Source organism: Trachemys scripta, chromosome 1, assembly GCF_013100865.1.
Source record: "Trachemys scripta elegans isolate TJP31775 chromosome 1, CAS_Tse_1.0, whole genome shotgun sequence".
NCBI lineage: Eukaryota > Metazoa > Chordata > Testudines > Emydidae > Trachemys > Trachemys scripta.
In genome coordinates this window covers 229018770-229035278 of record NC_048298.1, presented here as the reverse complement: position 1 = coordinate 229035278, position 16509 = coordinate 229018770, and the positions used below count along the sequence as shown (strand labels likewise).

The following is a 16509-nucleotide window of genomic DNA, read 5'->3' as shown; positions in this document are numbered from 1 at the left end:
CCACATATGATTTGAACAGCTCTAAAATAAACACGTTGTATCAAGAACTTTTCATACTTACGGACTGCCGCAAGGCAATCATGAACAGCATCTATGCTCACCATCTAAAGCACAGGAAGATGGCAAGGTGCCCAAATAACTCAGTAAGGCAGTGTTGGAGTGAGAGATTTGCAATAGTTGATGTTTTTTCTTAAAGCCCTGGCTCCTGCGGATGTGATTAGGTGAGAATCTCAGCTTTCATTTAAACAAAACCAGTTTCTAGCCCACATGGTGGTGGAGAAAACCTTGAAACTGTATTCTAAGTACACCCTAAAGGCTCAAAACCAGATAAACAGAATCAATTTTTTCAAGTCTCATTTTAAAAAAAAATCTCAATTTTTAAGGCAATCTTGATGGTTTGGGGCCTGACTCATGATTTTTGAACACTTAGGGTTGGCAACACTGCGTTATGTCATTTCTGGAGAGCTTAATGTTTGTCTCATCCTCAGCATATAATAGACTTTAAAGGTTTCAAAATAGTTTAATGATGTCCCATGTTAACTTATGAAAGTAAGGAAATCACTGTCTTCTTTTTCACTGAACCATGGTGAAAAACGTCACTGTTTTATTCAGCATTATAGTTACATAACATTTGTCTGTTTCTATTACTAGAAAGAATTTATTAAAATAATCCTGAAAAGACATCTTTTCTCCCTCCAATGATTTCAAAAGTATGCCTTTTAATGCCAATTTCACACAAATCATCAAATGGATTTGATCTGTACTAGTCAGTTATAGCAATTGTCAAGGCACAAGCTCAGCTCTGCACATCAGCTGTTGCTTGCAGTAAAATGAGATATGCCAATTATGTCCTCTTAGTTAAAAATGCATAATCCCTTTATTTTATATTGCAACAGGAGAAGTTAACATTACATATACAGACTACGAAAGGTAAAGGATTTACTTTTGATATGATTTGTAGATTTAAATTCAAAACCTATTGTATATTTTATGTAGCAGATTAAAGTAACCTTAGTATTTCCTTTCTAACAGTATATTTAATAGTTGGGAATAAACAATATAAAGTAAGCCTTAAAAGTTTGTTTTAATCATTTTCAATTGTCTATTGTCAGATGAAAAAGATAACGTACAGTGGCCATCCCTTTTGATTATGTTGCAACACTGATCATGTGCCTTGATAAAGGAACAACAGTTCATTAAATAAGGATGATGACATAACATGTAGGGAAGACTTTGGATTGTCTATTTAAAATGTCAACGTAATAGGCAATTAATAATAAAACTTCATTTTAAGTGCACTTCCACATGCTTTTTGTTTATAATATAGCAACTTCCTATCCTTTTTTCAACAAACTTCACTCTCTAGTCTAAAGCTGTTTGGCTGAAAATGCACTTTCCCCAGTAAACTTTTTTTTTTTTTTAAACAATGTAACTAAAACTCCTACCCTTTCATAGACTAAGAAATGTTTTGCTAATTAAAACACAATATATTACAAGACATGTGAAGACAACACATAGTGAAATGAGTTTTAATTGTTGTGCTGTGACTAAAGTAAAGTTCTCAAGGCTGCAGTTTAACATTCCAAGTTCTCCCTTCCATCTTTATTGATTAAGATTTTGAACAGAAACTCTTTGGGGGCTAGAACAGCAGTAATTGCATCACACTGTTTTCCAAGACTTCAAGTTTCAAAAGCAAACTCTTCAAAAAAGTACAGTTCCTGATTTGATTAGATACAGGGACAAAAATATAGCACATACTTGAAGGTTACATGGTCTACAAATGATGGCAATATTTTCCTTGGGAGAGTACAGTTTGTTTTCTTGTAAATACTCAAAAAGGCTCAACTTCAAGCAGTAATAAACACAAGCAAAAGTGATTTAACCCTTAAAATAAATATTCAGGAAAACCTCTCTGTACATACAAGTGAAAGAATATGTAATACTTTCACGCTAAAAGAAAAAATAAAGAATTTGTTCATATAAGCAGCTGAAATCTGCTGTTCCAGCCCAGTGTCCCCAGTAAAGAAGGGAGGCACAAACACAGGTGACTACTGTAGCTCACTATCTTATGGCCTTTTTTGGACAGGGACATCACCACCACCAAATTTAATCCCTTTTGTTATATTTATTTATTTATTACAGCATGCCAAATCCTTTGGCATATGTGATGGCCTTCAACAATCTCTCTTTAAGCTTTTCTTTGCTTGAGTATTCCGGAAGCAAAAGGACATTAAAGCATGTGTGAGATGTAGGTAATCTAAGAAAAAACAGAAAAGGAAGAATTCAGTCATTGGAATGCACAGCGCACGCATATAAGCATCATCATCTTTGAGAAATACCATGCTATTTCATCTGCTAACATATGTAAGAACAATACTCCAGTTTTGCTTTAAAATGTATACCCGTTGTTTTTTTGTAACCTTGAGGTCACAGCACTATAAAATATTATTAAAATGCTTTTAAAAATCTTTAATGTTAAGATTTGGCTGCTGGTATTTTCACTTTGCAGAATTCGTCTTAATTTTTAGGATGTCAAAATAAAAATTTTACCAAACAAAAGGTCAATATTTTACCTCTCTGTGTCTGGGCCATTTTTGGCTATAATCATCTTTAATTTTCCAAGTCCTCCCACAGGTGCTCTGTCCGTGCCTGTTGTAAACTGCAAAAATAGTCTTTTCTGCTCATCTGTAAATGCATGGACTATTTCCCAGAATTCCCTATTGAGGGGAAATTAAAAACAAAAAGTTGAGAAAGGGAAAAATATTTTTAAGAATATTTGATACAAACAAGACCTCCCCCTACTTTTATGCAACTTTCACAACTGCCAGAATTATGCAATTTGCAGTTGTTAATTGACACATTATCAAATATGGCACCATAATTGATCCTCTAACACATCAGCATACAAACCGAGCATACAGGAGTTGAACAAAATTGCACTCAAACATTTGCTAACCACTGAAGTTTTGAAGCTACACCTGAACTATTTCAAAATCCTTGAAGGTTCAAGTGTTAACTTTTTAAAACTGTTTCAGACTATTCTAAAATTAGCAAATAATTTGCAGATGCTGTCCATTTGTTTTCTATCTTCTATATTTTTCAATTATCCTTATTGCAATGCATTGTCTATTCTCTGATAATCTTGTTTCTCTGTTCTTCGTATCCTATTACCAAAAATATCAATATTAGTTTGACTAAATCGTTCAAGTCACGTGTCAATTACCAACTGTGTGAAGATCAAAACGGAGGTGAAAATAAAGATCAGAAAAGGTGGCTTCTACAATATTAGAGGAATAAAAACAGTAATTCATCAAAAAAGTGTCAGCCTGATTATATGTAAAATAATCAGAGCAGGAGTTTTTGGAGCCCCTACATTTTTCTATAATCGTAAATATGGTAAACAATATTTTGCACATCCTCATTCTTGAGGAATGGCATGGTTTGGAGGCCTTTTGTTTCGATTATATGTGATAATGAATGTACTCACTAATGGCCCACCAGAACAAAGTATGACACTTCCACCCATCACAAACTCCTATTAAGATAATTCATCATTGAGCAAAAATCATCGCCATCTCTTATTTCATGGTCCTGAAGATCATTTGAATATATTCTAGACTTATAAGAGACACTACACACAGACTACTTAATTCAGATCTGGGAACCTCAATACAGAATGATGTAGACAGATTGGAGAGGGATTAGAAGAGAAAGACAACCATGGCCCGGAGGAGAAGCAGACAGCCAAAGATTACAAGAACTATACCATCCTCTCCCAGAGGAGGATAGGAAAACCCTCCATAGCATTATTCCACTTTTGACCCCACAGAAGCCCCTCTGTGAGTGAGAAGGACGTGGTTGACCCCATTGTGGCATCAATCCCCTAAGGGCAACCCCAAAGGACTCTGAACATTAATCTACCTGCTTCCCCTGCGGTGTACTAAGGAACTTCTCCCTTGAAGGGTTGGCTAGTAAATTACAGGGGAACTTTATCAGCATGGCTCCTACAGATTCTCTCACACTAAGAGAAGAATTAAATGGAAATTCTGCAAGCAACAAGACGTGGAATTTCCTTTCCCGTATGTGGGAGTAATCCAGGTCGGAGATGAAAAGGCCCTAAACATTTCTGAGACACATTTTTTACTAAACTAGGCAAATAATAGGTAGCATAGTGTAAGGAATAATCCTGCCCAGTTGGGGATTACCTAATGAGTCCCTTCCATCTCTCAACAAGAAAGCACAAGAGTAAAAAAGTTCAAGTGCAAAGTAACCATCATTTTTTACCCTTCAGTTTCTTCAACCGCTTTTGATAAGTTTTCATTTGTTTAAAGCAGTGGTTCCCAAACTTTAACAACCTGTGAACCCCTTTCACCAAAATGTCAAGTCTCACAAACTCCATCCTAAAAAGGAATATTTCCAGGGATTTTCTCCTTTACCCGAGTATAAATTATAAAAGCAGTGATCTTGGAAATATAAAATTTGTTTTTATGACATGCTTATTACACACTATTATTATTTATTATTATTTATCATTACAGTATTTTTATTACATTATGAAAAGATCTCACTTTTGTAGCTTGTATCACTTTGAATAAGCCTGTTATAAGACAAGGCTCCTATGTTTCATCAAGAAGTATCAGATGTGAAACAGCATGAAGGTATCTAAGAAGCCAACTCAAAGAGTTCCTCTTATACAAGCATTCAGGTCTTGAGCAGTTCAAGCAAACAACACGTTACAACAAAGCTTAAAAACTTGTTCTTCATAATAATTTTAAAAACAATACTAGCTGCCTACTTAATTTTAAAAACAGCAAAAAATATCCACCTCCCCTTCCTTTTCTTATAAGGAGTCTTGAAGTTTAAATCTCCTCAGTGTGATAGATTCCCGTGCTGACCAGGGTCCCTAAGGACAGCTCTGTCCGCCATTAGGGAATTTTTCCCCGAGAACCCCCTGTAACATTTCGCGCACCCCAATTTGGGAACCACTGGTTTAAAGAGTTTATTCTATAACAGCATGTTAAGCATCTTATCATTTGCTGACTTTATTCAAACACTCACAGTGAAATTATAGATAATTCAGTAACAATAATAAATGATATTTAGCTCTGCTGGACTTCAGTGTGTACTTCAAAAACACGAACCTCACATTACAGATGCTGCCTCTTCATCATGAATTTAGTAAAATACAGTTTTCTCGTATAACTCTTGAAAAGTTAAAGAACTTACCTAATAATAAGAGAGTCTCGGCTATAGCCACCATCATATTCTGTAGTTTCTTCTAGTGCTTGAAAGTCTAGATTCTGTAAATGTAAGACATTTTATCACCACCCATAATTGTATCTTTGGGATAAGAAAACCAGCAATTTGTTTTGTTGCACATTCCAGATTTCTTACCCTACTTCCACAAATAAGTAATTCAATTTCCTCTGGTCTAAATAAATATTTCAGTGGAGACTCATTGGTCACCATATGGAATCCTCTCCGAAAGGCTTTGAACTGCTTTTCTACTGATTTGTTGAGAATGTAGTCTGCATACAGATTGACAAATTCCTATAAGAAAACAACCCCAAAACGTATTTAATAGTTAAAAGCCAAACCCTACCCTTCAAAAAACAAGATACACCCAACAAGACATTTTGGTCTAATGATTTAATTAGGGAAAGCAAGTATTTCATGGCATTGTATACATTTGTTTTCTCATAACTGGAACCAAGCCAGAGTGTACTGCTGGACTTGGCCCACTTACAATCAATCATAGAATATCAGGGTTGGAAGGGACCTCAGGACATCATCTAGTCCAACCCCCTGCTCAGAGCAGGACCAATCCCCAGAGAGATTTTTGCTCCAGATCCCTAAATGGCCCCCTCAAGGATTGAACCCTGGGTTTAGCAGGCCAATGTTCAAACCACTGAGCTATCCCTCCCCCCAATCTCAGAGGCAGCTGAGCTATGACTGGACAATTCTGTCAACTTCACATGTACTGAAATTTTTAAACATAAATTATCCACATGCACAAACAAAATAGTCCAGGTGGATTCCTCCCAGTTGGTGGACAACTTCATTTGAAAAACCAAGTTTCTGAGCAAGGAAAAATTCTCTTTCTCCTACACAAACATCCACCAATCTGGAGGACTCTGGTAGGACACAGCAAGCAGTATATAAAATTTAAGTCATCACAAATAATGGTAGGATTCAAAATCTCACACAAAAGCTTACTTCTATGGGTATTAACATTTTATGTAGTCTAAATTTGTATGAAATCTAAGCCCATTCAGCAGCAAGTTACAACGAAAGGAGAGAGTAGATGATCTTTTGGTCTGTCACATTTTCCTATAAGATTATGCTCAGATGCGGAGTCCAAAATGTGTTTGGAGAGAGATACAATGTGAAGTCTGATATGCACATTTTAATTTACTAGTTTTATAGCCAGTTTACTCAGCAATCTGTATATACATAACAGAATCCTGAATAGATATCTAAGTTAACAGTTGATTGTAAACAACAAACATTAAAAAGGAGTCTTAAATATTTCTGACTTGTTATACATAAATGTGTGTGTTACAGCAAATGTATTGTATCTTCAACTGGTGCTCTCAAAGTCATACATGCAAGAGAATTTTAGAAAAAAGTGTTTTCTTCTGCTTCTTAACCAAATTGGACTATTAAAATTTTAAATTTAACTATTTCTTTATCTCTATCTGAAATTAATGTTTTAATCAAATACCTAGAGAATACCGACTGAAATTCTGAGGTACATAGTAATGACAAAGATCATTCCACCATTAGAGTGCCATGTGAATTACCTTTCTGTTTTCATTTGTAATAGGGATTTTATCTCCATTTTCCTTTAAATCATGCATCATTGGATTGCCGAAGAGATCCGTATGAGATATTTGGAAAGTTATCATCATATCATCTTCCACACTTCCCTCATACTGTAACAAGTCTCTTAAACTCTGATAAAGAACCTAATAAAATAAAAAACATTTGATAATAGAGTTGTAAAATGTAAAGGTCCACTATATATCACCAATGTTAATCAGAGTACAGCTTTAGATACTGACTGTCCAAAAACATACTTGGATTGGTCAGCTATATCTTTTGAGTGAGGTCACAACTTTGTACCAAATCCCAATTGTTCATGATTGGGACATAATCACCAGAAGTGCCAGGAAAATGTTTGTGCACATAATGTGAAGAGGAGGAAGTTAAAGTGTTGGTAAATATTTGACCCTCACTTTGAAAAATAAGCACAAGTTAGGGTCAGTAACTGCACAGTATAAGTGGAATTTTAAAAAATGAATGCAAGTTGTTTGAAGGGGTTTAGGGAGCCTTCTGAGTCCCTGTACTCAAGCAGTAATAAGCCCTGCACCTCTGAGGAGCCCCCTAGTAATACCGCTCAGCAACAGCAGGGGATGTGCAGGCAGCAGGAGTTTAAGGACTCCCACTAGGGGACAGAGGTATGAGCCTCTCAGGGATGCAAACTGAAGGTCAGAGAAAGTCAGAGTGCTCTTTAAGTGGAGAAAGTGTAGTGAACTATCCCCATATACTTCTTGTAAGTTTTAGCTGCAATCCTCATCCTCTCACCAGTTGTCTTCCTCCTATGCCCCACAAACACTTTCAAATGTACCATGTTAGTAAACACTGATTTAGGAACCACTGCCTTTTAAACAAGATCTGGCTCTCTTGCCCTCTGAATTCTGGCTGTGGTACTCAACAAAGCCTAACGTGGCCTACTTTGAATTTTATACAGTTTTAAGACTCTCAATCAGCATTTAAATATCTTGGTCTGTTTAATGGAGTCTATGAAGGGTGATTTTAAAGCAGGGGTGGCAGAGTAAGGCAACTGTGGAAGAGGAATGGAGGGAAGAGGTAAACTGAACTTTTAAATCCACCCGTTCTCTTCCCACAAAAATGAGACTGGTCACCCCACATTTTGTAGTCTCTTGACAAGTCTGTATTCACTTGTTACTAAAAATAAAACTAAACTGGGAATCTGAAACAGCTCAATTTTGTTATTACAATAAAAAATGAGTTTAAAGTAGCTATTAGCCCTCAAACTACAGCTGAAAGAGTGGCCTGAGTTGGCATACTGTTGTCAGGAAAAGCAATTTAAACAGACCAGGGAATCTATAAAAAATTAAGTTATTTTTTCTAATGTAGTAAAATAAAAGGCATTTATAATAACCTTTATCCGATTCACTTTCTCTTTCCTTTCAGTGGAAGGATTTATTGCATAGCTCTTACAAATAAAAATGGAAAAATTACCCCCAAATTAATTTAAATAAATCATTCTAACAGCAATAAAACACACTAGGTTGCATGTTAGAAAGCTATTGGTGTTCTTTGGATGGTTGAAGGCACAGGACCAAAATATGTGAGATGTGCTTTAACTGTTAATTCACACATATTTATTGTGGCTTATTGCTATTTTACAGCCATCAGCAAAAGAACCCCCCCCCCCTATAGTTTTTAAGAAGGTGAGACAACAAAAAGCATGTGAGAAAACTCATAATTGCTTCAAGAATTTGTGAATAATCTCCATCTGCCACAACTGCCTTTCACTTAAAAAAAACTTAAGAGTCACTACAGCATAACACTTCCATGGGAATTTTTAAAAAGTGTTGGTCAATAATATTCTCATTTTACAGACTGGTTTGTTGTGGCACAGAAGGTTAAGTGACTTGTCCACATTCATGCAGCGAGGTAGAAACAGGACCCACATACTATTGCTAGCCAATGCATACTCCTCCAAATTAGATGTACTGGTAGCATCATGTACCAATCCACACATTTGAACAAATAACCCTATAATGTTTCCACTAACCTAACAGAGCATTTCACTTTTACCTACTCTGACAGCAAGCTTGTGTTGAAATCAAATCTTAATTAAATGAACATACATTTTCCACAACCTGTAGTAATAAATTCAAGGAACACAATGAACTTACAGGGTGAGAATCTGCCAGATCACGGAAAGTTCCTTTTTTGCCCATTAGCTTCCTGTAGACAACCATGGGAAAATGTACATCCAGTATACAGTTATTGTAAATAGCCAGACCCAGTACTATGCCAATCAGTGTAAACTGACCCTCCGTTTCAAAAGAGGATGGGTTAAACCAAAACAGTTTTGTAGACTCATCATATGTGAACATACCTATAAGAAATGGAATTTAAATGATTACTTTTATATTTAGAAAAACAAAAACGTAGAGCAAACATGAAGTTTAAAAATCCACCTTCTAAATCCATCTGCACCAGATATACATGTAAAATTACATTTTAAATTTAGAATTGTATAATTTACCAAAAACATTACATATTCATAGCATGAATTAATTTTTCCGGTTTTATAAATTGTGATGCTCACAGCCTATAGGAACACGTATATCAGTTATAAAGCCACACATTTATAACCAATCTCCCAAAGTTTCCCAGCAATGGGACAGCACCCACCTCTCGCGAGTGCCTCCTGGTTGAGAACGTATGCCTGCAGACTCCCAATTTGTACTGACCCTTGTCAGTGGTTTCTCAGGAGGGTTTTCAACAACTCAGCCCCCAAGCCAACTCTCTCTCTCAGTCTGTATGTCAAACAGAACAGACCTCTTCCAGGGTATACAGTCCAACAGGTGCCTATCCCAGTACCCCTCTGTTGGTATCTCTGTAGCCCTCCCCAGACTTAGTCCTTAAATAGTCCCAGGTCTGGTATGGGGCCATACCCCCAGGGCTTGCTCCCTGGACACACTTCCTGCAGCCCTCACTGGGCTCAGTCCTTATTCAGTCCCAGCAGCCAACCAGGAGCTCCTTCTTGCTCTCCCAGTCCCTGCCAGCAACTGATCTGTCTGTGGTCCTGCTGCTCCTTCAGCCAGCCAGCCAGGAACACAGACCTCACTCCTTCAGTTCCAGGCACCAACTGACTGACTCTGACCCTGCAGTTCCTTTTATGAGAGTCTGCTGGGCTCCGATTGGCTGCTTCCCCACAACCACTCTAGGCTGCTTGGAGGACTTCTCTTCTGCTCCTCTCTGGGATGGGGTATGGTAGGACCATGAGGCCTCCAGCAGGAGCCTCTGGGCCTAGTGGACCCCATTACATTCCCCAAATCACAAAATAAGGTATCCCACTCAAGCAACCCCCCGCTGACAAAAGCTGAAGGCAAACAAATTCTAGTTCACTTGGACCAACAGGGTAAGTGAATTCCAAATCCAGGGTTGAGGCCCAACAAAAGTTGGCCTGCCTGCAGGAATTTAGAGTTATAGAAGTATCTTAGTAGATCTCAACTAGTGGAATGGTGCATAGAGAGAGAAGCAGTCTTTAAAGGGACTGTCTATATGTGGAATTACTCCAGAACAGCTATTCAGGAATAACTCCATATGTGGACTCTCCTTAATCCAAATTAACTTTCAAGAGTAGACAAGCCCTCAGACAGCAAGGCAATGAACTGGAAACCACAAGTAGTTTTTGGAACACAAGTATATGTTCCCTATGAGACATATTACTAAGTAAAGTGAGAGGCTGCATTCTGCTTTCTGAATTCACTGAAGTTTCCAAGTGGTCTTCCAGACTACCACTGCAGCAAAAAAGGTGACATGTACTTTCTGTAAATTGAATGTAGAGTTAAAACATAGAATAATGAGAAACTCTTGCAGTGTTTGCTGTTCTGATGGGGGAATAATTTCGAACACTAGTTTATCCGAATCCATATTCATAAGATATCACAGATAATGCAAAAAGTAAAAGTTAAGACAGAAAACACACTAAGATTGTGACAAAACAAGGGAAGCAATGAGAGCCACTGTAAAGGATGAAGATTGCAGTATCTTTTAAAAACAGTCTTGTCGTAATTAACCTAGACCCCAGCACAAAAATTTACTTATTCGCTTCTCCTTTACCAGAATGATTTTTGATAACAAGCCTAATAGTTTTTACTCATCCTTCACTTTCTTCATGATTTCAATTTTACACGGCTGTTTTAAATTAATTTTTAAAGAGATTTAATATGCAATAGGTAAAAACTCATTTATACTAATTTCCTAATAAATACTTGCTTATTTTTATGACACGTATTAGAGTACAAAGATTTCAAACACCCTAAAGTCTACTTTTGAGATTTTTCCTGCACTCCCATTGAAACACATCCAGATGTTCTTCAGATTCACAGAAGCGACATCTTACACATATAGTGTCCTAACTGTGATGCTATAATGCATGTTACCTGTGGAAAAAAATGTAAAACAAAAGCAAGTAGAAGAATCTGAAATTATTTAGTTGTATTTCCTGTTGAAGGATATATACAGAATTGCATTATGAAAGCAAAACATTTTTCTCATCGAGCCATACCATTTCTCATATGTATTCTGAACACCAACGAGTCATGCCTAGTTTAAATCCAATGAAAACTGAACATAGAGACAAGTCTAAAGTTATCCAGTATACATTTCTGAATAAAGGGAATTAATGGAAATACTTACCAACTCTCATCTATGCTGTTGAATACAATTTCAAATCTCAAGCGCTACTATATGTCCATGCTCAGAAGATAAATGTGCATTTCTAATCTATTTATCTAAATTATATGTTTATTCCATACCTAAAAACTACAAGAAGAACTGTAAGGTCACAAAGTAAAATAGCTGAATTAGGAAATTACAAAATTAAGGTAGCCCATGCAACAAACCTTAATTCTGTCAGGTTGAGCCTAGGTATATATTTTCCCATAAGACTCCCTGTCCTAATTCAGAGCCTGATCCAAATCCCACTGTAGTCAAGCCATCAGTGCACAGCTTGGAGAGTGAATGAGTCTCATCCTTTCTCATTCACTACAGAAGTTGGAAGGAGTGTAGCAAAACAAGATCCAAGACCTGAGTTCCATTACCAGTGGTAAGACAGATTCCCTTTGGGACCTTGATCAAATCATTTTCTGTGTCTCTCTGCATCAGTTTCCTCATATGCAAACTGAAGATACTACCTACCTCTCAGAGTCCCCTAAAGCTAAACTAACTGGTGTTTGTAAAGTGTGAACAGTTTCTTCAGTGGAATGCAGTGCAAAAGTACAAGGATGTATCACCATGTTTCACATTCAAATCAAAGACTTATACAATTCCTGTACTACCTTCATAATATACTTTTCCTATGCAAGAGATGTTTGGATAATTTCATCCATTTTAATCCTTTACTATCTGCAATGATTAAGCTACTATGGCTGCAGATATCTGAAACCTGGTACACATCAGTGGTTAAGATGTATAAACCACAGTAAGCACGGCTTAAAGTATCCAGAGTCCCATGCACAAGGACAAAAAAACACACAGAGGTTGAGATAAATCTGCTGCCTCGAGTCCTGGACAAACCAGGAAGGTACCAGAAGTTTAGGTTGGACATTAACCACCCTGACAGTTAGGAACTTTTTCCTAAACACTGGAATAAATTGCCTAGGGAGATTGTGGAATCTCCATCTCTGGAGATATTTAAGAGTAGGTTAGATAAATTTCTATCAGGGATGGTCTAGACAGTATTTGGTCCTGCCATGAGGGCAGGGGACTGGACTCGATGACCTCTCGAGGTCCCTTCCAGTCCTAGAATCTATGAATAAGTTTGCTATATTATTTAACTGTAACACTTTCATATATACACCTGCTTTATGTGGAGTGTGCACAAAATGGGTATAGCCCCGAATATTTTTTTTTTTTTTTAAAAAGAGTAACCGATTTTGCTAGCTATCAGAAATTTGTGCTTTATTAAACTACAAAATTCTATGAAGACTTCAAAGTGTAATAATGCACTTAAATTGCTCCTATCAAATTAAGGAATATTCCAACTCAAAAGTTTCTAGATATCACAATTACACATGAAAGTTTTTTGTTACCATAGTAAAGGTTTTAAAAGGCACAAAGCACTTAATTCCCATTAACTTCCTCGTTACTTCCCATTGTGTCTTTGAAAATCTCTCTAAATGTTTGCTAAATAACAAACAATAACCTACAGATTTCTTGCACTGATTTCATAAAAAGGGATAAACAGGAGAAAATCTTCAATCTAATGTAGACGTGATGGTGATATGAATGCGATCCTTTTTGGTTGCTGTAGTTTTATTGTATGTACAACATGGAATATGACAAATTAATTGAAATACATTTCACTTAGAGGTGGGCGGACCAGGCTGACACCTCTAAAAAAGGGAAAGAGTTAGGTATCTCACTGCCAGCTCTGATGCCTGCCAAACCCAAATGCTCCCCAACAGCAGTGTGCTCTCTGCCCTTCTGACTTGGCTAGTAACGACTTAGAGATGCGTTCTTCCCTCCTTGAGGTTCCTTTAGGGTTGCTGCTGGCACTGGAAGCTTGTTTATAGGCAGTTTAGCTGCTGACCCCATCCATGCTGATTGTATAGACAACTGCCTAACAAAAAGGCAGGGACTTTTTTTCCATTTAAGGGGGGGGAGGGAAGGGGGAGGGAGAGAGTTGGATTTCAAAACAAGCTCTATTTACTTTTCAAAAGTGTGAATTTAATGAAACAAGACATCCTTTCAGAGGAAGATTTTTAACAATCAAATATGTATCTTCACTGAATAGGTCATAAAGGGCACGAAATAAGACTTTCTGAAATGTTTTAATTTAAAAACTTTGTGCACAATAGGTGTAAAAAAGTGGTTATGTATAAACAGTTCTAATTGTAATTGGTATGTTGAGACATCATTTTAATTCCTTTCCTACATTATGCACTATAATAGTGAAACTGAAAGCACTCAAAAATGTTTATTTTCTATTTATGTTGTCTACACATTTCATTATTCTGACCTTTGGCTAGTCTGCTTTCATTGTCAATTTCATGTTTGTTTCTATTCAATTTCACTTTCAAGTTCTTATACTGTAGCACAATTTGTTACCCAAATATTCTCCTGTTATAGCACAAACTGTTTTGATTACAATTTTTAGAAGACTTTGGGAGCCTCTAGGGATCTTTTAAATTTTGTACACCTCTACCCCGATATAACGCGACCCAATATAACATGGTTTCGCATACAACGCGGTAAAACAGCGCTCTGGTGGATCAGCGCGTCAGCTCCCACCCATGGCGCTCCGCTTCCCGCCACTGGTGAGTGTGGGGAGGTTGGGGAAAGGACGCCCCCCGTACTCACCTGCAGCGGGAAGCGGAGCGCTGCGGATGGGAGCTGGCGGAGTGGAGTGGGCTGGGGCCGGGCTGCTCCGCTTCCGCCACTGCCAGCGAGTGCGGGACCTTTCCCCAACCCCCCGTCAGCGACACGGCTGGGGCTGGGGCAAGGAAAACAGAGCGGGCTGGAAAACAGAGCGCAGCGCTTCACTTCCCACCGCAGGTGAGTATGGGGGGCATCCTTTCCCCAACCTCCCCGCACTTACCAGCAGCGGCGGAAGTGGAGCGCCGCGTCTGGGAGCTGGCGGAGTGCAGCAGGCCGGGGCCGGGATGCTCCGCTTCCCACTACTGCCGGTGAGTGCCTGTCAGGGGGAGGGGGTGGTGTGGATAGGAGTCGGGGCAGTCAGGGGACAGGGAGCAGTGGGGTTGGGTAAGTGGTGGGGTCCTGGAGGTGATTAGGGACGGGGGTCTCTGGAAAGGGCGGTCAGGGGACAAGGAGCAGGGGGGCCAAAGCAAGTTCTATATAACGCGGTCTCACCTATAGCACGGTAAGATTTTTTGGCTCCGGAGGACCACATTATATCCGGGTAGCGGTGTATAAGCTTTTCTCTAAAAGACTAAATTTGGGCACAAACCCAAGTATCCCTTTAACATTTCTTCCTCCTCCTCATCCCTACATAACAATGTCCTTCTGTTATACTCAATTTTAAAGGGGAACGGTCAACTTGATAAATCATACAAAGTTATAATTGTAAGAAACTAGACAGACTTTTTTCAAGTTCATTTTATGTTTTTGGCATAGAACTGTGTATCATTGGTTTCACTGTATTCCCTACAGTCAGTGCTCTTATCTGAGTGGCTCTTTCACACGGCAGTGGAGAGTGAAGGGAGAACAGGACAGAAAAACCATTTAAAAAAAAAACATACACCAGGAAAATCTGATTGCTAAGCCACAAAAACTGGTAGAGGAACTCAGGAGCTGGTGTAATACCAGAAACTACTGCTAACTTTTCTTTGTAATTGATTTGCATTTGACAGTATTTCTAAACTTTCAACAAAAATTTAAATCAGCATCACTACTTGAGAACAAAGTTAACCCTTTTTTATATTGCCAGATTTTGAAACCTTGAAAACCCCCCACCTCTTTATACAGGTTTGCCTTGGACACTTGGTAAGAGATATTTTTATTTCTCAGGTTTGATTACTAGCCCTAGAAGCAAAACTTGAAGCCCAGGGGGAAGCTGAGAGAAGGTTTAGATTCAAATTTTCAGAAGCGGGTAAAAATAAAAATATTGTATTATTTGTTAGTGATCTAAATGTGTAAGTGGTAACTTTCACTTGTAGCAAAAAGTATTGCAGTCATTCCAGTTGTCCTTAGGATGGTGGCTCTGTCAGATGCAGGATCCCAAACTGAATCAGATGCCCTTTTGGCTCAATAAGGGATACAGAGGACCCTCAGAAAAAGAGTACCTAGAATTACGGAGTAGCTATGGGGAGAAACTGTGTGTGCATGCACTTCAGAGAGATGAGGGAGTTATTAAATTGCATACCAATATCAGGGTTGAAAATTTCCTCCACAACCAGTTGAAAAAACTCTTTGGAAACACCTCCTTCGTCTACCCCTTGCTCTCCTTCAAATTCCACGTATAACTGCTTCTTCAAGTCTGCAGGATTTTCCATGGCAATCATCTCTAGCTATTGGGTCAATACAAACATGTCATTAGTATACCCATTTTACTAGAAAAAAAATGATGAATACAGAACAAATACAGGAAAAATTGAGAAACAGAAAGGCAGGTAGATGTCACCCACAAGTGTAAATATGGGAAGGTAATGAAAATCCAGAATCTGACTAAGTGCATTCTGTAAGCCATGAATTTGGGGGCAAAGGGGCAGAGGTATCTAGTGAGGACTATCATATTTTACCAATAGCACAAGTGCCCTGTCTCTTATTTTCAGTATTTTTATTAAAGTTTTTGTTTTTGAGATCGATAAGACAGTGTAAATAGAAAACAGAATAAAATACAAATAAACTACAACATTTATCAATGGAATAATTAAAAATTGGGATTATCATTAGAGTCAACTGAATATCATTTAAGTGTTTGAATATGAGTAACTCATTGTTCTTCCCATTAAAAGTTTGGTGAAAGAATTATTTAAACAAATGTCCTTATTAACACTTTCCCCCCTTTATATCAGTTTTCAGTGAAAGGAATCATTATATTCAACAGTCTGCCATATCTATATCTAGCTGCATGCAAACTGTCTAGTCTTCTGGATTACCTACACTGGAGTTTTTTGCACCAGGTGATGCACACCATTATGCAGATGCATGAAAGTAAGCCGTAGCTTGCTGTGGTACATCTTAGTGTAGTTTCCACACCTGCATAAATCACTTTCT

General features: G+C 37.9%; 1 protein-coding gene across 3 annotated transcripts in view; it reads right to left on the bottom strand.

Annotated features, from left to right (window-relative positions):
- Window positions 1-582: 582 nt before the first annotated feature.
- Window positions 583-16509, bottom strand: part of UBE3A (ubiquitin protein ligase E3A) — an 87563-nt gene continuing 71636 nt past the window's right edge. For all 3 annotated transcript variants that reach the window (XM_034757924.1, XM_034757926.1, XM_034757925.1), the window contains 7 exons: window positions 15656-15800; window positions 8952-9157; window positions 6804-6968; window positions 5395-5550; window positions 5227-5300; window positions 2574-2717; window positions 583-2257 (listed from right to left, as the gene is read on the bottom strand). In XM_034757924.1, coding sequence (XP_034613815.1) covers window positions 2137-2257; window positions 2574-2717; window positions 5227-5300; window positions 5395-5550; window positions 6804-6968; window positions 8952-9157; window positions 15656-15800 — 1011 coding nt within the window. In that variant the 3' untranslated portion in view covers window positions 583-2136. The remainder of the gene's footprint in view (window positions 2258-2573; window positions 2718-5226; window positions 5301-5394; window positions 5551-6803; window positions 6969-8951; window positions 9158-15655; window positions 15801-16509) is intronic.